This window comes from Bombyx mandarina, chromosome 22 (genome assembly GCF_030267445.1).
Source record: "Bombyx mandarina strain Sakado chromosome 22, ASM3026744v2".
NCBI lineage: Eukaryota > Metazoa > Arthropoda > Insecta > Lepidoptera > Bombycidae > Bombyx > Bombyx mandarina.
The window spans coordinates 14,414,889-14,438,136 of NC_143228.1; the positions used below are offsets into that span (position 1 = coordinate 14,414,889).

The 23,248-nt window shown below is 36.2% G+C and overlaps 1 protein-coding gene across 2 annotated transcripts in view; it reads right to left on the minus strand.

The window, feature by feature from the left end:
- Positions 1-3,211: 3,211 nt before the first annotated feature.
- Positions 3,212-23,248, minus strand: part of sit (stuck in traffic) — a 43,749-nt gene continuing 23,712 nt past the window's right edge. The window contains exons 1-6 of one of the 2 annotated variants that reach the window (XM_028170555.2): positions 14,158-14,316; positions 10,803-10,951; positions 10,127-10,317; positions 8,284-8,364; positions 7,318-7,617; positions 3,212-6,093 (exon numbers count right to left, since the gene is read on the minus strand). In XM_028170555.2, the coding sequence (XP_028026356.2) occupies positions 5,830-6,093; positions 7,318-7,617; positions 8,284-8,364; positions 10,127-10,317; positions 10,803-10,863 (897 nt within the window). In that variant the 5' untranslated portion in view covers positions 10,864-10,951; positions 14,158-14,316 and the 3' untranslated portion in view covers positions 3,212-5,829. Of the gene's footprint in view, positions 6,094-7,317; positions 7,618-8,283; positions 8,365-10,126; positions 10,318-10,802; positions 10,952-14,157; positions 14,317-23,248 lie in introns of those variants that run through there. The other variant, XM_089736742.1, reaches the window with a different exon arrangement.

A 23,248-nucleotide genomic window follows, 5' to 3' on the forward strand; every position in this document is an offset into this window, starting at 1 on the left:
AATGGCATACGCTTGAAACGATACATACCGAACGGTGTGACAAAGGCCGTTTTATCCTGATCCTTGATACTGCACTGCCAGTAACCACTTCGAAGGTCACAGGAACTCATCACGCAGCCTTTTTTAGTTGACTGCAGCAGCTCGTCAATGCGTGGCATAGGATACGCATCACCCTTTGTGACAGCATTAAGCCGACGATAGTCTACACAAAACCTATACCCACCATTAGCCTTTGGTACCAGAACGGTTGGTGCAGACCAGGCAGACTCGCACTCTTCGATGATTCCGTCTTTTAACATCTGATCGAGTTCCGCGCGAATAATCTCCTTCTTCGCGGGCGTGACTCGGTAGGGTGGTACAGCAATAGGGGCGTGGTCACCCGTATCGATATGATGTTCAGCAAAGGGCGTTGGCTCTCCGACTTTGTCAAAAATATCAGAATACTCATCAAGAAGATTTTCTAAGCTGGAGCGTTCCTCTTGTGTCAACAAAGTGCCCTCATCCTGCCTCAATAGGTTGACAGAGGCGCACTGAACCATCCTGCGTGTACTTTCTGTTAGCAGAGGGTGAATGACCCGAGGTCGATCAGCTGTCCACCATGTCATAGTAGAAAAATTCAAGACCAGCTCAAATTTTGTAATAAAATCGATGCCTAAGAGTGTCTCGTTATTTGACGCGTTAGGGAATACAACAAATTCTACAGGTATACACCTAGACATACAATTTACATTTACACACGTTAACTTAACAATATCAGTACGTATGCTACCATCAGCAAGCTTCACTGACATTTCTTGTGAATTAAATTTAATACCTAAACGTAACAAAAGTGAGTACAAGGTTGAACCCGCGATACTACGCCGAGCGGCAGTATCAATAAGCGCTGTACCGGGATACCCACAAATCTCGATATTTAAAATAGGTCTACCCTGAGCAACAATAACATTAGTATCATTACATTGAACATTACAAATGGTATCAAGTGAATGGAATACATTATGTTGTGATTGTGACGTATTTTGATAAATAACATCGCATGTCGAAACACTTTCTTTACATTTTGGACAATTTGCTCGAATATAACCCTTTTCACCACAACCATAGCAAAACAAGCTAGACTTATTACTATCATTTGACTTTCTAGAGTTCTTAGGACACGAATCACGTGTATGACCACGACACTTACAATAAACACAAAATAACTTTTTATCATTTATCTCACTTTTCACTTTAACCTCGGAATTATTTTTATCGGCACTGATTGGAGTCGAAGACGACGATGAACGCTGCGGAGACTGCACCCATGACCGCTGAGCTACCGCGGTACTCTGTGGCAGTAATCCAGGATGCGCCGGAGACGCAGGCCCGATGCTTCCCGCTAAAGTCGCACCATCCGATGTGACGACGCGTGAACTTCGCGAGCTGGCCGCCGGATAGCATGTCGATTGCACACGCGGCGACGACGTTGACTTTATGCTCATAGTAGCATTTTCCATGAGCGATTCTTCAATAGCTCGCGCTTTATCTATCAGGGATTCAATACTGGACACCGCATCTCGTGACAAACGTTTTCGAATACGCCTATCCAATAAGCCGTATATCATGTCCAACTTCACTTGTTCGGGTAATACGTATGGTAATGTCGACATCATAGCCCTTATTTTAATAATAAATGAATCCGCGAGCTCTTCGTTTTGCTCGACAGCGAATATGTTACGGAAAATCTTGTAGGCTGGACGTGGAATACCATACATACATCGTAGTCTCTTGACAGCTTCGGGCCATGAAGACACTTCGGTCCGGACCCCTCGCCACCATACTGCAGCTTCACCGTGCAGCAGCATAGGCAGTCCTCGCAATGCAAGATCATCGCTGATCGACGCACACTCTTTAAAAATCTCCACTGAGTCGATGAATGCTTCTATAACTTCAGGGTCACGGCTCTGACCATCGAAGCGCGACGTACACTTAGCCATGTTGCCGGACTTACTGGTTAAAGACGTGGGTGTCGGTGAGGATGCTATCGCAGCGTCGGAAACTTCAGGGGGTGCACCTGAGCTACCTCTCGCGTACGATGTCATGAGGGATTCGAAGAGTTGCCGATTCATTTCCGCCTGAGTTTTCGCGAAGGCGGCAAGGAATGAGGTCAACTGGTCCCCAGACATAAGTACTGACGAAGGTCTTGCGGCTTCATCTTCCGAGCTGGACTGATTATCACTCACTGCACCTGTACGTACTTTGCGTGGCGGCATCTTCTAGAACATTCTTTCTAGCACACACAATGAACTATGATTTTAATACCTACGGTACGAAATCCAGTTTAAGCTGGGTTCGCGGCCACTAGTTGGGACGCCACTTATAACGAATTATTAAAATAATACCAGTTTAAGGTGTATTTTATAATTAAGTATAACGATGTAAAAATATATTTCATTGGTGCTATATCGACTGACAGCTTTCTGAAAAACTATGTGGTTGCCCGGCGACGTCTCTGCCGCTCCGCCCGCATGCATTCCCCTTCAAGACCGACTAGTAGAGTAAATAGGGATGTGTGATGTGTGCGTTATAACCTTAGATATTTTTTCGTTGCCTATTAAAAGTATTATAGGTATTGTGCCTATTAAAGGGATTAAAGGTATTGTGCCTATTAAAGTTATTGTGCGTCCATTTCTGAAAGACAAGATACTTAATAAAACTTCTACTTACAATCTTTTTCTTATGATTAAAGGATTAAGCGTGGCCCGAAGGCCTTTCCAGTTTGACCAAGACAGATGGGCGAGCAAAGGCTCAGCCAGAAGGGGTGGGATTTGCTAACAGCTGCCCGAGCGCCTCCGAAGGAGACCTAATAACTCAAGAGCAACTGCTTCGCGAATGAATGCATCGGAATCGCGATGATGCATGGGTTAGGTTGCACGTCGAACTCTTTGTCGAGTTCGACAAGTACGGTTACCTGGGTCCCTAAGCCTGCTCCTAGTGTTAGAGCTGAAGGCGTCTAATGCAAAAGTTGTTGGATCTGATAGATCTAAGGACTATCAGACTATCTCTGAGTGAGTAGTGACGTTCTTCTAAACGTTTTAAATTTGGTTGGCCAAGCGCTCAATTACGAAATAAAATGAAATGTAATTAAATTTGATTTGATAGTTGAATTTGTTAGAAGGTATCTTTTGTTGAGAAATTAACTTACTTTGATTTCCAAATAAAACTAAATTAGTGTATCGTAACATTTTTAATTGCATTTTACGTCTTAATCATTCCTTTACAACCCGATTAAACACGATGTTAAATTCTATGGATTCACGGTAAGACGCTCTCTTGTATAAGACTATAGTGATCGAAGCGTGGTAATTTAGATTGTACAATCATACTGTTGAAAACGAAAACTCGATAAAAGTGTGTTAGTGCTGATACACGACAGTCGATCTTCTTCCGTACGATTATCATTTGACGTATTACATGCAAAAGGTAAACACATATTTAATAACATGGAAAGTATATATGCATATAATAATATGTACTGTTATTCTATTTATATAGTATTTTACTGGTGGTAGGACCTGACGTGAGTCCGCACGGGTAGGTATCACCACCCTGCTTATTTCTGCCGTGAAGCAGTAATGCGTTTCAGTTCGAAGGGTGGAGTATCGGTTGTACTGGAAAAACAGAGGCCTTAGAACTCATGTCTCAAGGTAGGTGGCGGCATTTATATTGTAGATGTCTATGGGCTTTCGGTACAAAAAAAAACATGTACATATTTACGTTTATTTAATTTTAATTATATATCCGATAAAATATTACATATTTATACGTTTTTATGTGTATTATATTTAATTAATGCACATGCTGCCAGATACGTATACAATAAATAAGTTACGAAAATTTATGTAACTCTGACAGGCTTCATTTTGGTTAGATAACGCTAACATAATTAAGAATAATTAAAATGAATGAGTACAAAGTAATATTCTAAAAACTAATTATTATTAATTATATATCTTTGACGTCTTGGCCAAAATTTTGGTACACTAACTCCATACATAATTAAAAATATAAAAATGTCTAGTAATTATTTTACTAACTGGTAGTATACAGGGCGCAACAATTGGATACAATAATACACTTTGCCGTTTAAGTGTCGAATAGTAAGGTAGATTTTTTCAATTTAAATGAACAATAGAACAACGATATTACTACCCCTCACATATAGGGGCTATAAAATGTACTAGGGCTATAAAATGGAATTGATATTTATGTCGTAAGGGGGGAGTAAGGGGAGATCGGAATGCTATCTTCACCGGCCCTATTGTCAACCCCACCTGCACGCGCCGGATGGCGGCGGCGACCAACAGGTTGCCGTGGTGCTCCCTGCTAAAGAACGAACGGGGCAATGGCGACCGAGCCATGGCGGTATAACCATACACACCCGTCAGAACAACCTGTACGGAAGAGGCGTCAGAAACCTTGGGGATCAAATGAGTCGACTATTATCAAAGCGGGCAATCTGACTTTTGGACAATTATTGGTAAATCAGAAAAACGAATTATTGACTTTGTATTCCATTGGCAGTCACAAAACGGAACGACATTTTAGATAAATAACAGGTTAACTATTAACCTTTATTTAATGCAGGTTTTGAACCGTATTCTTTGAAGGAGACGATTATATTCAAATCAATCTGTATTGACATATCAATAACATTTTTTTGTCCAAATGCACAGATTGCCACCTTTGATAATAGACGACTCAAATACCCCCTAAAATGCTGGTACAGAAGGCAACGGGAAACCGCTGCACTAATTTCCCACAAGAGTCATGAGCAGGTCGTATCCGACTGATGCATGACCACGACCACTCTGTCAAGAGTGTACGAATAGGAATAATTTATGTCGTAAACTCCAAAAAAGTACTGGCAATATAAGTTATTACGAACAACAGAGTGATCTGAACAGAATTTCGAAAATAATGTAGTTTTAACACTTTTTTTAAAAAAGACACACATTTGAACAATTTGTGTGATAAAAACATTCATTTTTCTATGTATGGACCGTAACAAAAATATTTGAAGATTACAATCACTTGTTTAAAAAAATAAAAAAGATTTATGGATTTATGGATCGATAGATTAAACGATTTTCAACTATAATATGTTAAAAATGTAAAATTTAAAAATATTATGAAACTATTTTCATTATTTGCGATTATTAAATAATACTCATAAATGAAGGCCTTATTTACATTCACATACTGGTACTTATTGCTTGAACACTTTGGAGCCAACAGCAATTAAAACTTGTGTATATTCCAGAAACTATCTTAACCTAATGATAATATATTATGTTAAATGTTGTTTTAACTTTTTTTTTTAAAAACGTTTCAACATCGTATATAGCTCTGGAAGACAGTATTTTTTGCTCATTAAGGCATACGAGAAAATCAATTATGATTTATTTACAACAATTTTATGATATAATGTTCGATTTTTTTCGTTTAAGCTAGTGTTTTAATTACTACACTAACTACCAATGCTGATACATAATACAATTTTGAATTTTATTCCGATTTTGATGTTTTTGATTTTTAAAATTTAAGGCAAGTATGGATTGTAGACAAAGGTTACTACTAGTGGACTACACTCTAGAATGAGATGTTATTCAATGGAAATGATTTTGATTTTATTAAATTTTAACGACGCTAATTAAAACTTAATACTAATATTTATATACACCATTTCTGTAACAATATAAAAACCCTCTGATGATATCAACAAACCACCCTATTGAACTAATTTCATATATTATATTTACAATAGATTTTAAATTAAAACAACTAGATTTAGTCCTTTTTTATACCGTTTTTCGTTGCCATTTTATTAACGTCATTTCTCACGTGACCGTTCTTGATTATTGTTCCGTTGGTCAACTTTTCTTTTTCGGGTTTCTTTTCTCCGGGCTTGCCGTAGGCGTTGTAGTAGAAGTCGTAAAACAGATAGTAGAAGAAAATGGAGTTGGGTAGAGTGAAGACAACGGACCAACGAGGATAGCCGCAGTCGTAGAACAAAAGTTGCGCGGAATGGAGAAATGCTATGCAGAATTGGAGCTGAAATAAAAAATACAGAATATAAGAACACGATTGCTCGAAATAAAGTTGAATAAATTCCAACAGCACTGCTATAAAATCATATAAGCTATAAAACAAAAAAGTAATGGTGAAAATCACTGGGTCGCATTGGATGCAAATGGTAACGGACCGACCGCTCTGGAGATCGATTGGACAGACCTATGCTCAGCGGTGGACAGCTAACTAGTCTGGCCATAAATACTGTTACATAAAAACTTTTCTAGCAGGATTCTGCACCTGATCACGAGGCACGAAATACCCAAGCCAGCCTGGCATGAAACCAACGTTCCGGACTTTATAAGAGCTGAAGACTGGCTCTCATCTAGTTAAGATCTCAATCCTTTAGGCTTCAAATTATGTTCAATTTTAGAGGACATGGCCTGCTCTAAACGACATAGCGACATTGAGTGTCTAAAAATTTCTTTGAGTGAGCAGTGGTGAAATTTCCTTTGGAAACAGTGTGTAAATCCATAGATTCGTGGCCAAACAGATTAAAACCCTATATAAAAGCCAAAGTTGGCCATTTCGAATAGAATATATTTTTTATTTTGTTGTAATACATTAATAAATATGTAGGTATACATTTTAATAATATTACATTACTTCATTTAAAAAAAAAAGCGTATTTTCATTTGTAACAGAACTTATAGCTGGACTGGGTTTTAGCTGAGATGATGATGATCATGATGATGATGATAAAACACATTCGAATGGTTTCATTTGTTTTTAATAAGTAATTATTACTTACGCGCCTACTTTTCATCTTTATCTCAATAATTTTGATACAAAGTTCCTAAGAGTTATAGAAAATACAGTCTTCGTAACCTAATTCATAGGATATACACAATAATTTCGAGATGTTGTTTTTACGTACGTACCTAACGTATCGTGGTGGAGTTTAACCGGTATTTCATAATAATAATTTAATTTTCAGTTTTTTTTTGTCTTCGAGCATAGACCCAGATATTTTAATTGCTATTGAGTATCATTGTCGCTTTGTAGCATTGTGGCACAACCAAATCATTGCCTACTAGACTATTTTAAAATCTCATTTGAGTAATTAAATGTAACAGCGTAAACACCACAGGAAGAATTGTTCCAGAGCCAGAAAAGATACGTGTAAAAATTACTCATTATATACAATAGTAATCAATGAATATTTATTTATATACTAATATATACTAATAATATTTATATACTAACCATTTGTAGAGTTGTGATATAACGTTTCCAAAACAGATATTTTTGGAAGCGAGGACCCATAGCCGCCAACATATAGTAAGAGTACATTATTATATGCACAAAGGAATTGATCACTCCGATAAGGGTGCCGTGACCTCCAGGATAATATTTGGTCGCGCCCCATGATATCATCGGCATCACTGTATGATGATACATGTGTAGAAACGTGATCTGCCGTTCCTTTTTTCTAATGACGAAGAACACCGTGTCTAATAACTCAGACATTTTGGCCAGAAAGTATATGTAGACGCCACGGGCGACCTGAAATTCATTAAAGCCAATAAGTTCGCAGATCATAATCTTATACCTTTAAACGAGCAATTCTTGTATATTAATATATATGTATATAATCTGAATTTATTTTCAGAAAATGTTGTTGTATTCGTGTTTTCAATAATCACTCTTCCCGACATCTATTGGCGAATAATAATACTATTTTTCTTAATTGAGGGCGACTAGCCGCTTTAAAGACACAACAAGATGGCGTTATTAAAAAAAAAAACCGAGCGAAGCTCGGTCATCCTCTAGTATATATTTAATGGATAATATTTTAGAAGAAGAGAGAAGATATTTTTTTATTTTATTATTATTGCTTAGAACGAGCTCACGGCCCATCTAGTGTTAAATGGTTACTAGAGCTCGTAGACATCTATAACGTAAATGCCGCCACCCACCTTGAGATATAAGTTATGAGGTCTCCATTTTTACAGTACAACGGCTGCTCCACCCTTCAAACCGAAACGCATTACTGCTTCACGGCAGAAATAGGCAGGGTTGTGGTACCTACCAAAGTGGCTTACAAAATGCTCTACCACCAGTATATTTTAAGTAGGATGCTAATGAATTCGCCTTAATGTTGTTAACATAGATACATTAATTGCTTCCCAATTTTAAACGCATAAATATTTTGGTACTAAAGTCACTCACTCTCATAGCTTCTGGTGAGTCCGAGAAATCGACTGGCTGGCATTTCCAACTGTAGTTTTTTAACCATCCTGCTTCAAGGCCCTGAAATTTAAAGAAATTTCTTATTTTTTTACTTTACTAGCGACCCGCCCTCGCTTCGCTTCGGAAACATGAAATTTTATTATTGATTATTTACGACATCACATTAGAAACCTCAAAAATAACAGTATTTCTCCACTATTTAATGGATGCTATTATACATATAAACCTTCCTCTTCAATCACTCTATCTATTAAAAAAAACGTATCAAAATCCGTTGCGTAGTTTTAAAGATTCAAGCATACATAGGGACAGACAGATATAGGGACAGAGAAAGCGACTTTGTTTTATACTATGTAGTGTAGTGATTTAAATCGAAAATAGCTTAATAATTGCTTTAAAGATATCTATATATTAATACGTGAAGCAAAAACTTTGTATCCCTTTTTACGAAAATTGCGCGGACGGAGGAGTATGTAATTTTCCACACTTATAGAGAATATAGAGAAGAAGTGCACAATGCTAATATTTTTTTTCAATAATGCACAAAATATACATTAAATCAATAAAGAAAACATTACACACACTACATACCATGTATTTGACGCACACACGCATGCGTACTATTTATTGTCAAACTTTTGTTCTTGACGTCTGTTGTCAAATTGAGATTAAATATTGTTTGTCTTTGTTAATGTTTTTATAGTGTAGTCTTGGCGAAATTCGTGATTATAGAAGTATAAAATACAATCATAATAGTGTACAAACTTACAATTCCAATTAATTATAGTCGAATTTCGACTACTGCGGGACCTCTAGTTATTGTAAAATATTGAGTGCGCAATCGGATGTCATACATTCGATTTAATGAGACGTCCATAGATTAACATTTAACAAAAACACCCGCTAGAATAAACTTATCGAAAATCAAAACGAACTGAGTTTCCAAAAAAATTATACAGTTATTGTAGAGACTAGCATGAATAAGCGCACAGGCCAACAGATTATATTTAGGAGTTTAAAACATGTAATTATATAATATTTAAAAATGATAATTAATTTGTTGCTCACGAAGATGGCCCGAATTTTTTGGATAACTGTTTCAACTGTTCACTGGATGCCAAGCTAACTAGCTTTTTGAACTCTGTATCTCGACGCCCAAGACAAAATTTGATCAATCTATGTTTCCAAATTTAGGTATATCAATATTCGAATTATTCTAAATTATATTTTCGATTTACTATCAAAATAAAATTGATAACAAAAATGGATAATTTTCATGGGTCCACTAGAAGGAATAATAACATGTATGTATATGATTATTAAATTAAAAAAAATTAAAACATTTTTATATATCTTTAAAATAATACGTGAAGGAAAAACTGTATCCCTTTTTACGAAATATGCGCGGACGGAGGAGTATATAATTTTCCACACTTATAGAGAATATAGGGAAGGAATGCAGAATGCTAATATTTTTTTAAATGATGCCTAAAAATACATTAAATCAATAAAAAAAACATTACACACACTACCAGGTATTTGACGCACACACGCATGCATACTATTTATTTATTGTCAATCTTTTGTTCTTGACGTCTGTGGTCAAATTGAGAATAAAATTGTTTGTCTTCATTAATATTTTTCTATAGTGTAGTCTTAGCGAAATTTGAGATTTATGTAAGTGTAATAATAGTCTTTGAAAAAAGAATCATAATACTGTACAGACTTATAATTTCAATTAATTGTAGTCGAATTTCGAGTACCAAGGGATCACTAGTATATATAAATACGACGTTATTCCTTTAATTTTATATTTACTGACCTCATTGAATAACCAAATGCTGACAATAACTTGTATGAAGTTATACACGACTAAAGTCTTCTGAAGTTGAAAAGGTTTCTTATCGGCCATATACCTTGGACCCCATTTCAGCGAAAAATACAGATAGAGGCCGAGAATTGTCAATCCAGGAACCGGACTCGAAATAAGAAACCAGTCATTCGTTCTAGGATCTGTAAAGTAAAATGAAATGTTATTTTTTCAGTTTTCTAATGGAACCCTCCATACTGCGAAACAAACAGGCTATTGGCGTATTTGTTTTTACGATTATATTTTAAGTATACTTACTGGTGGTAGGATCTATTGTGAGTCCGCACGGGTAGGTTCCACCGCCCTGCTTATTTCTGCCGTGAAGCAGTAATGCGTTTCGGTTTGAAGAGTGGGGCAGCCGTTGTAAGTATACTTGAGACCTTAGAACTTATATCTCAAGGTGGGAGGCGCATTTACGTGGTAAATGACTATGGGCTCCAGTAACCACTTAACACCAGGTGGGCTGTGAGCTCGTCGACACATCTAAGCAATAAAAAAAAAAAGATTTTTATTGGCAATGAATGTGGTACTACTACTTCTTAAAAAAATACTAATTTAAACTGAGCAATGATACACCATGATTATACACTGATCGAAACTAAAAAGATATTTTAAATAAATTTCTTACCAGCTAATTCTATGAATAGTCTGTTATATGTCCTCGTAAACGAGTTGTTGAAAAGTGCCATTTTACTTCTCTATCTATCTTCTAACGTGACGTCAGAGGGCTGTCATGAAGAAGACATCAGCATTTTAAATTTGTTTTTTTTCTAATTTCTGAAAAAGAACACAAGAAATTTGTTAGCTGATTTTACTTATGGTACCTATTTAACGATATGCGGATCTTGTGAATTGTAAGGTTTGGACATTCGTGATTGCGTATAAAACATTTAATAATGCTTAGGCTAATAGTGCCTATGTAGATAAAAATCCAACTCTGGGTCATCATTGAGCAGATCCTCAAATATGTGGGAAAGCCACTTCAAAGGAAAATCTCGCTAGATAAGTTTCGATAAGAGAAGAAATATGATATGTTCTCAATCAAAAGTGTGAATAAAATATACCTAGTCAGGTCATAAATTCTGTCACATGTTTAATGTTAAATAATTGAAGCAAGTTTATTCATTATGTAACCATTCATATACCAAAATGAATTTAACAAAACCTAGATTCTTATGACACTAAAGTTTATTCAAAATGACCTCCGTGATTTTGAATACAGGCCTTCAATCTGCGCCGCCAGTCGTCTATCGCAGCACGAACGAGGTCCATGTCAATATCGGCGGCTGCCTTAAACAAGGATGTCTTGAGTGACTCCAAATTGGGATGAGGCTTTTAGCACGCCTTTTCCTCCAAGTGTTGCCATATCTTGTAATCTAACGGATTCAAATCTGGACTGGAGGAGGGCCAGTCTTCGTGCCGGATGAAGTCGATTTCACGCGCCGCCAGCCAGTCTTGTGTGCTCTTCGCTCTATGAGCTGGCGCCGAATCTTGTTGGAATACCCAGTGCCTGTTATTGAACATGTTATGAGAAACAGGTTCCACAAGGTTCGTCAGGACTGTATTTTAATACACAACTGCAGTCGTTTTTACACCTTTCTCACAAAAATGTACCTCTGTTAAGCCCCAATAAGACACTCCCAACCATACCATGAGCGGAGATGGAAAATGACCTCGTTGGACACGCGGAATACGGTTGCTCGCTTCTTCACTACCGTGTGCGTATACCTTATCATTTTGTTTGTTGTAGTTCTCTTCTACGGTAAAAAATTTTTCGTCCGATAATAGAATTTCCCGATATTTTTTTCCCGCGTACCGCTTCAACAAAGCGCGGCATCGCTTCAGTCTCAGGTCCATTAGACGAGCATTCAAACGATGTCCTGTTTTTCTTCGATATGCCCGAAGCCCTAAGTCTTCATTTAACATCCTTTTCACCGTGGTTCTGCTTAACCCCATCAGAAGGGCCAACAGTTTCTGCTTACGTTTGGGATTTCTTTGAATTCGCGCCTTCACAGCTTTTATCACTGCTGGAGTCCAAACAGACCGAGGGCGACCACTTCTTGACCTGTCATCTACACTAGAGTCTTCATTGCATCGTTTGATGGTACGATAAACGAATCTTTTGGTTATATTCAAATTTTTCAGAATGTTAAAAATCTGAATTGGCGCGTAACCGCAACGATGCAACGCAATAACTGCAACATGGTCTTCTTTAAGCGTCCACTCCATATTTAAAAATGAGTAAAATTCTAAAAGTATACATTTTTATTTTCATGAACAATTCGAGATTCAAATTCAATAAACTTTTTTGTGGCCAGCATTTTAAAAGAAAAGTTTTTACTGTGTGACAATACTTATGACCTGACTAGTTATATTTAAGAAATGTATAAAACATTCGAAACAATATTCAAAGTGCGTATCACTAAAAGAATATCAAGACATGATAAAATCACAAAAGTGTTTACACAGTCCTTATTCACCACAAAGGATTTTATAGTCATCATTCCAATACTCTTGAAATTTGAACACAACATTTCAAGTGCAAATTGGCACAGCTAACATCTCGTGTACACATTACATATTATTAATTTGATCCATGACAAATCTATAAGATTGAGAATTATATATTGAACAGACAAACTTATAAACCTAGTTTGGTGGTAATCAACACAGATAGTCGTAATGTCATTGTCTGTAAATATATATGTATCATGAAGATATCGTAGCGTGATTCAGGCATATGCTGAATATTTTTTATTCTCCGATAGCTGCCCAATTCCTACCGCAAATGGCTTTCGAATTACGGTGCTAAAGTGGCTAGAATTAAAAATTTCGAGCTCTCCGAAAAATTACATTGACGAGTCACTTAAAGTAAAATAAATCTGAAAAATAATTAGCATTAGCTTCCTGTGCCATTAATTTCATCTTGTTGAATCCTCTTTAATAATCGACTTCAATGGACTTCAATTCAATGAAATTCTCCTAGACTATTTGGCATCGTTACTAGTGGTTTAAATAAATAAATAAACATTGAATTTACTAGCTTAGTAATGAACCGGAATTATATAGATGTTTCTACAATCAGATTTTTATTCCTACCTATGATAGCCCTAAGAGGCTATTTCAGCTTCTCCTTGACGTGCAGGTGAGCTCACGAGGCTCAAACCGGGAGTGTTGACAACACTGTCACTAGCAAGAGCTGTGCTTCACAGAATCTACCACCGGATCGGTAACGCGATCCACTGAGAAATCCGACAAGAAACTCAGTGGGCTAATAATTCTGACGTATATAGTAATTATTATACAGTGACCAAAAATATTAACTATAGTATTGTCCAACGCTTACTACATAGTAAAACCATTAATATCGTTTACATATTTCACACAATTGCTACTGAAAATCGTCGACAACACAGATTCTAAAAATCATTAAGCATTTTTGTGAAGCCTATAAATATAAGTAGTGCCAGAAGAATTTGGCTATAAAGCTCTCGTATACGCATTGCAGTTATTCTGTTCGGATTTGTTACTCAACATTCCTGGATAGATAACTATCTTAATAGGCAGAAAAAAAACAGTTCAATTACATTATTTTGACGTTTTATTTTGTTCAGTGTTTATTGTCATCAATATTTTTGAATATTGTATCTTTTCAACAAGTCAATTGCAAAACATAAAATTAATGTAAATCTTTAGTTTATGGTCGAATATTTTTCGGACACTAGGATACAAAAAATATTGAAAATACAATTCATTTTGGGTTTGGCTTAGTATTTTAAGGACGTTTGAATTATTAGTAAAAATATCGGCACTCAGTTTTAACAGTGACCATTAGAAATGAGCCCACAGCCTAAATCAGTACATGAAACATAGCAAGCAATAGAAATACTAAATTTTAATTTAGATAGAATTGATTTTACTTTAGCTCAACTCTCTAATGAAACTGAGACACTTATACAACCATATTTACTCAGTACACTAACATTTTGCTTTAGATAAACACCATCATAAAAACTCCATGTCTGGTTTTCCCATTCGCATCACTAACGTTCACATTTCATTTGGATTACATAAAAATTACATTCACTAATACATTTCTTGGAACGAAACGCGCACTCCGCTCCGGTTCTCAATGGAAACTGTGGTTCTATACTCTCCTTGCCCGTCACAGGATGGGGGAGAAATGAGGGCGAGTTAGGGTGTTTTATACAGACTGTAGGCGCTAATATTAAGCGCCTTCACCACTTTCGTATATAATTTTTTTACCTACGCTGCAGCTACTGTAGCTTCCAAAAATATTGTTACGGTAGGCAGCGGCTTGGCTCTGCCTCCGGCATTGTTGACGTCCATGGGCGACGGTAACCACTCGCCATCAGGTGGGTCGTATGCTCGCCTGTCTACAAGGGCAATAATTAAATAAAGAAGGCGTACATGCCGTTGCCCATCGTGAACATTGATTATTATTGACTCAATTTTTGATACAATAAATGCCCTGTTTATTGATTGCAGGATTGCTTGCGACGGCGAAACACGTGATGATACATCTATATATTAATACGTGAAGCAAAAACTTTGTATCCTTTTTTACGAAAACTGCGCGGACGGAGGAGTATGACATTTTCCACACTTATAGAGAATTTAGAGAAGAAGTGCACAATGCTTATATTTTTTTAAAATAATGCATAAAAGATACATTAAATCAATAAAGAAAACATTACACACACTACATACCATGTATTTGACGCACACACGCATGCATACTATTTATTGTCAAACTTTTGTTCTTGACGTCTGTTGTCAAATTGAGAATAGATTAAATATTGTTTGTCTTTGTTAATATTTTTTATAGTGTAGTCTTGGCGAAATTTGTGATTATAGAAGTATAAAATACAATCGTAATTAGTGTACAAACTTACAATTCCAATTAATTATAGTCGAATTTCGACTACTGCGGGACCTCTAGTAGAACTTAAATAAACGAGTTTTCAATAAGTACCATCAACAGTACAAGGAATCGTTTCTTTAAGAAAAAACAAATATCATTCTATAAATATTTTAATAAATTAATTACAAATAGAGTTTTGCTTTTTGTAAGCTTGAAGTTTGTCCACGTCCATGAAACTAGCTTTTCATTACTATACACCTATCCCAATTATTACTTTTTTGGAAACAAAAAATATTAATTACAAGTAATGTAAAAAAATACGTATACAAAATAATTACTTGTTAAATTAATTAGGTCGCAACGTCTGGATTGATTTCGTAAAGTAAATATAGTTTTTATTTGATCGAAACAGTAAATTGTATTTTAGCTAGATAATTTTTTTGTAAAATTTTAAAAATATTTTGCATATTAATTTAAACTTTTTGCCCCAGTTGTCCTCGAATCACTGTAGTAGTAAAGTAATTGCATTTTCAACAATTTAATTACAATATAGAAAATAACATATTATTATGTAGACTATAATATAGAATTCGCAATCTGTTCGAACCTATCGAACAAACCACTTAGAGATTACTTAAAGATTATTGCCATTATAAGAAGATCTGTTGGCTTCTACCGACCCGTAAATTTTGCAAGGTGATCGTTCTTTTGAACGCATACCTGTGGGTCTTGTTTACTGGATAATAATATCCATTTTATTTAGAACTGTATATTAATCCTTATTCGGTGAGAATACGGTTGTTTTATCGTGGTTTGTTGGCGACTGAGGTTGTGTAGAGCGGTGTCGTAACGGCTTGGTTGCTTGCCCCACATACTTGGTTCGAAGAGTGGTGCTAGGACCACCTTACTACACTCTCACTGAATAAACTCGTTTTCGTTATATTATTACTTATCCGACTTTTGATGACGCAATGTATACTAAAGTTCTTATGCGTGTTTTTCAATTGTTTTGATTTTGTGTGGAACTGTTCATGTTATCTGATTTATTTTGATTAAGACGATTTTTTTATCAGAAATGAAGCCTAATTATTTCACTGTTTTTTTTTTTAAGTCATTGTGTAATATACTGTTTACCCCTCACTTTTGCTTACTGAATTTAAATTCAGTACTTAATTTATTTATTTTTTGCTTAGATGGGTGAACGGGCTCACAGCCCACCTGATGTTAAGTGGTTACTGGAGCCCATACATATATACGACGTAAAATTAAATGCGCCACCCACCTTGAGATATCAGTTCTAAGGTCTCAGTATAGTTACAACGGCTGCCCTGCCCTTCAAACCGAAACGCATTACTGCTTCACGGCAGAAATAGGCAGGGCGGTGGTACCTACCCGCGCGGACTCACAAGAGGTCCTACCACCAGTACTTTGTTTTAATTACAGTATTTGTTTTTGTAGCATAAAGTTTTTATTTTATTGCAAAAATGCGATGTGGAAGAGATCGTAAGATACAGCAGGCTGTTAATGCCGGACCAAGAGGGTCTAAATGACTGTTCAAGAATCAAGACCAGTCCAAGCAGATCGCAAGACTGCTGCACGAAGGAAATGAGCAGAGCGGTGCGGTCTGCCTGTGCAGACTCACAATACGCCATACCACGCGGAAATTTGTACGTAACTTTGTACGTAAATCTGTTTACGTTTGTTAAATTTGTTTGTACGTAAATTTGTTTTGACATTACGTAAATTAACAAAATTTGCGGGACTCATTTTTATTTCGCGATGTTATTGCTTCGTCGTTAAAGTCATTGATAGACACGGTTCAGATACGTATTTATAAACGCACTAGTTGTACCCGTCCGATTCTCTGGCCATTTAAATTAACATTATTATTTCTCACCCCCACAAAGATTCTCATCATTAACGCCCCCGCAACTGTGTAGGGAGTCCAACATTCATATAAATATTAGCCTATCCATTAAGTACATATATTTTCTACATGGATACCAAGTTTCAAGTCAATCCGATGCATGGTTCGGTAGTTATAACGGAACATTCGTGCTAACCACTGTAGATTTATATATTAGTATAGATACCGCTTCGTAAATTTATTTATTGTTGTATTAATTTTCTACTGACCTACGTGTACGCCAATGTTAATGTTCTTGCTCGTAAATTATCAAAGGCGCTTTCATACAAGAGACGTGTACTTTATGTCGATCTAATTCACGTCTCAAGAGATACGAACGGTAATACTCTAGTGCAGTTACATGTGAACTGTTCTTTGACACCGTTGTTTATATCTGTGTCTAAATTATTACAAAGTACATACACTCAGTGACGGATTTAAGGTTGATACCGCCCTTAATATTAGTTTTTTTTTTTTTATTAATAAAATTAATTTAAACTAATATTATATTATTTCTTATATAAATTAATTTGAACTCATTTTTAAAGGAGACTCTGTCTTTACTGCTGTCGTCTCTGAAATTTTGGCATTTAAAAATTTTTGTCGCCTCTCAAGTCATGCCGTAAATCCATTGCTACATACGCTGTTGAAGCGTAACAATTCATGAAACATGACAAATATATAACGTGTATGTACACTCCATTTAATTTATTATCAGAGACAGACTGGACACTACTAGCGTGAGCATGAGGCTGAGTTTCCAATTTTATTATGTTAAACAACTGCCGTAAAACAACTCGGAATAAATGATACTCTTAGTGTCGGTCTATTTATAATTCTTACCACCATCATTAGTGTTGTAATATTTGTGTATATTAAAAATCAAATGTGAAAAAGAATCGCAGCATATGTTGCTTACGCAAAAATCAATCAGAAAATAACGCAACGTATTTTTAAAAATATATTATTGCATAATTAACTAGTTAAAATGATTACTTAATCAATTTACACAGAAAAAATATTACATAAATAAAATTAGCAAATTTTTTATAAATATTTATAGGTTAACGCTGACTAAAGGTTATGTGTCTACTTTAAGCGCTTCGTGTTGTCTGTATTAGGTGTATTACGATAGTTGCGCAATTGCGATCCCTTCTCTGATTGTTTGATTAACTCCTTAGCTACAGGATTTCGGGACCATTGCCTTACGATGATGAGTAAGAAGCTTCAAATGAATAGCATGAATATGAATAGCATGAATAGTTAGTGTCCTCAGTAGATTATATAGTCTAATACCGCTCCTACTTAAAATCTTGCCCACAGGCTACCTATGCCATGTTGGTTAAATCTGTCGTTAGAAATCCTGAGCTACGATTTAATGTACAAGGTCATTGTGATTAAGATGAAGTTGAGACTTGTATCATGATAGCTAGAGAAATTCTCATGCTTTTGTCCATATACCTTCCTATTGGTACACTCTTGACAGAGTGGTCGTGGTCATGCTTCAGTCGGATCCTGCGATACCGATGCTCTCGCGATGCGACGCCATGTGGCACGATGTTTCGCAGAGTGAGAGCAATCATTTATGTTGGAGTGAGTCACAGATTTTATAAGGTCGGTCCATCGTGTTGGAGATCGTCCGCGAGATCTTTTGCCCTCGACTTTCCCTTGCACCACCAACCGCTCAATGGAGTCTTCATTACGAGTGATGTGCCCATATACCTACTACCATACTATTACTCGTACATCTATGAATTTTTATTAAAGCAGACAGACTGGGTAGAATGCAAAATGAAAATTAAGCATTGAATTTTGATTTTGATGCTAATAACATTTATGTTGAAGCAACTTACAGTAATAGCAAAGCAATCATTTTCCCAATACATTTTAGCAGCCTTTCATATTGTTTCCAATACAAAAAAGTTAGGTGAGTATTTGTGGTTGAGCTCCGAATGTACTGAGCTATTAGCTATGCGGTCGCAGTTGCGGTGAAGCACACATTTAGTGGCTCAGAATGATTACACGCGCTATTGACCTGCACAAATCCTAAATGTTGCGTATGCTAGATGTTAGTCAAGTATTTTAGTGGAGAACCTTAAACTGCGTTTACAAAAACATTTTGATTTTTACTGTAAAATATGCAATAAATACTTCAATATTTTTTCCTTGATAACAAAAAATTTGTCACTTTAGAGACCCACAATGTCAACTGACTCTATAAATAGACAGTTAATAACTTGTAAAATAAATTTATACAACCGTCTAACAAAAATAAAATGTGCTCACGACGTATAAAATAAATTTGCAGTTTTATTTTTATTTTTATTGCTTAGATGGGTAGACGAGCTCACAGCCCACCTGGTGTCAAGTGGTTACTGGAGCCCATAGACATCCACAACGTAAATGCGCCACCCACTTTGAAATTTAAGATCTAAGGTCTCAAGTATAGTTACAACGGCTGCCCCACCCTTCAAACCGAAACGCATTATTGCTTCACGGCAGAAATAGGCAGGGTACTGGTACCCACCCGCGCGGACTCACAAGAGGTCCGACCACCAGTAATTACGCAAATTATTATTTTGCGGGTTTCATTTTTATTACACGATGTTATTCCTTCACCGTGGAAATCAATCGTGAACATTAAAATTTGTTGTGTACGTATTTCATTAGAAAAATTGGTACCCGCCTGCGGGATTCGAACACCGGTGCATCGCTCAACACGAATGCATTGGACGTCTTATCCGTTAGGCCACGACTACAAAATTATACATTTACCAGTTATACATTTACCAGTACTAAAATGCTAACAAACCGGTCGTTTCGTTATTGCTCAATTGCTCACGTTGTTTACGTAATAGTAGCTCTTGACATGCGCCGAACAAGCGAAAACTAGCGAGAATTAATCGCAAAAATATTACCACTCATTATTTTGTGAACTAAAAGCGTGTTAATTGTAATATGATTATGTTTGAATTGCAACTTTCTATTTTTTGTTATTGTTGATATCAAAAGAAATGCCAGTAATAACGACTACTGGTACCAATATTGGTAATTTTAATGCACGAACGTGCATATGGTTAGTACGTAACCTCGATTTAGGTATGGAATTTTATAATTTCATGCCCACCGTCAGTCAAAGATTTACAACGGGCGTCAAAATCGCAATAATAGTTCCTTATAGCGGCTGTCTTTCAAACTTAACTCAACGGGTCGTCGGGTATTCTTAAAAGAGCACAGGTCCAGTCTCCGGGATTAAAACCTGAATACACGATGACTTCAGAATTACCACCTGGCTCGCTAGACGTGCCAACGGCGCATGCGCGGTGAATCACCCTTTATTCCCAATTCTGCGGACTGAATGGAAAGCAGTCGACGTCGCCCAAGACACGTCATTTCAGACCCTCCCGATCCACTAACGGTGCTTTTAGGTACCTCAAGCACCGGTCATCGTTCTCGTCGAACCCGTCACTTGCGCCAAAGGGCTCGATGAGTAAATTAACCTACAGACACAGCCTACCGAGTTTCTCGCCGGATCTTCTCAGTGGGTCGCGTTTCCGATCAGGTGGTAAATTCTGCGAAGCACGACTTGCTAGGGTTCATGTTAGCAACGTCGTCAGGTTTGAGCCCCATGAGCTCATTTACAATCTCGGCGAATCTAGAATAACCCCTTGAGGTTACTAGAATAGGTAAGAAAAAAAAGGTGAATCCCTTTCTGCACTACGTTTCATTGTGAATGCAGCTGCATAGCTTCAAAGTAACGATAATTCCGTGGAGCTTTACGGATATTGTGATAATAACAATAATAGCTGGGAAATAATCATGCCGACCCATATTCAGGACTCCCTGTTTTATGGGTACTAGAGACTGATAAACATACTTATATACGTTAAAATATATTCATATACAGCTAGTAAACACCCAGATAAAAAGCAAAATCTACGTCCTTACGGATCCATCAGATCCAATAGCCCTTGCAATAGACGCCTTAAGCTCTAACACCAAGAGCAGACTTAGGGATCCAGGTAACCATACTCGTCTAACTCGGTAATCTTCCAATCTTAACAGTGGGTCGCGATTCCGATCCCTTAGTAGATTCATTCGCGAAGCAGCTGCTCTTGAGTTGTTAGGTCTTCTTTGGAGGCGCTCAGGCAGCTGTTAGCAAATTCCAACCCTCCTCAAACATAAAAAAAAAAACAAAGAGCAAACAAACCTGTTCATTACACTAATGTTTGCCCGATGTGGGAATCGAACCCACGACCTTCGGCGTAACAGTCAGTTCCGCTAACTTTTGCACCACCGAGTCAGGTTAGAGTGAAGTCAGAGTTGATACAACGAGTTATGATTAGCCCTAACACGGCTTTTCCACTATTAGAAGTGAAGAAGCAGACAAGTGGTTGCCCGAAGACTTTATAAGCGCGAAGCTGTAGTCTCAAATGTTTCAATTTAGGGAAAAGGTAATTTGTTTTATTGAAGTGAAACAGTCAGGGGCGTTAACTACTATTCCACCACCGAGTCAGTCACAATATTAATTCAGATATTATTAATCCATGTCGTTTATTGGCCATTAAAATTGAAGGAGAAACGTCTTTGTTAACATCCTATATAACTATTTACTATATTATATGAAAGGGCTGAAAATTCATAAATAATAATAATATAACTCTTTATTTATTTAACACCTTAATATGTACAGAGTAAAGTAATAAAACAAAAGTCGGTGATATAAATCGGCGGCCTTATCGCTGAAAGCGATCTCTTCCAGGCAACCTTGCAGGGAGAGGAATAAGTTAACTAGACGGTGCTATATCTTAATAAACTTACATAAAAATATATACACCTGTGAAAAATAAATACCATATAAGATAAACTTACACACGATTAAATACAAATAAATACTAAAAATATACAAGATAAAATACAAAAGAAGTAGGAAATATTTTAACAATAACACACAAGTCATAAAATATAGTAAGTAGTGGATGAGGCAGTGATGAAGCATCATCTTCATTATCAACTCGTAATTGCAGTGGTTTTCTATTGCTTGTGATTATCGTAAAACGTAAATATGTACAAAATGATTTCAGAAGAACAACATGATTGAGAATATTTACCGCGATGTGAACGACGGAGGCTAAAGATCAAACCGACTCTCGCATCGTGGCTTACAAAATTCATTTTTGAAGTTATACTTCTTTAGGCGCGTTATGAAAAATTGATGAGAGTTAAATTATACGATGCACGCGCACCGTGACATAAAATTAACAGAATGACTAACTAAACTAAATCGCTCATTACAATACGACCGACGTAACTTGGCGAGTCTGAATATAGCCGCAGGTGAACTTTCCGAACCGTACCGAGAATTACCGAATTTATACGATGTCAAGAAAAAGGATATCCAATATGCGTGTTTGAGGATGTTGTTTAATCTAATTTTTTTTTCAAATTGATTAAAATTTTAATTAAAAAAAAAGAAATAAACTTAATAAAAATAAAGTATAACTTCTTACGCGCGTACGTAAGTACACGCACACTTTTTTTTTTATGACACGCAAAACCACATTCTTCAGATCTATATTTATTTAAAGATAATTGAAATCTGTTTAGGCAATCTGATTTAACAAGAGTTTTCTAAATATTAATTTAATTTACAATCTCAATAAACAAAAACACTAAAGTGTGGTTTTTCAATTATTTGTTTTTCAGATTTCATGTTTATGCACTGTTTTGTATTTAAAAAAATATTGGCTTAGCTTGATTGAAGTGCATAATACGCGCATCTTCATTCAAGCATCTACTTGTGAACTTTAACTTTTCCGTGAAATTTAATTTTATCTCTATCTCTATCTCTATCTCTATCTATATATTATTATATAAAAATGAATTGCTGTTCGTTAGTCTCGCTAAAACTCGAGAACGGCTGGACCGATTTGGCTAATTTTGGTCTTGAACTATTTGTAGAAGTCCAGAGAAGGTTTAAAAGGTAGATAAATATCAAAATTCCTTTTGTTTATTTTAAGTTTATTTTATACAAAGTTTAGGTCTTTTATTTATCGATTGAGGCACTACGAAGTCTGCCGGGTCAGCTAGTTTGGAATAAAAGGGTCTTCTTGTCAAGCACGTGTTAATTAGTTACCGGAGCCTGTAGATCAAACAATGTGAATACTAACACTCATCTTGGGACATGAGGAACGTTTATATCTCGAGTCAGGCTCACAAGATGCCTTTCAATCAGTAATTACGAATAATATAAATTACGCGAGATTTATTTTGATACACCATT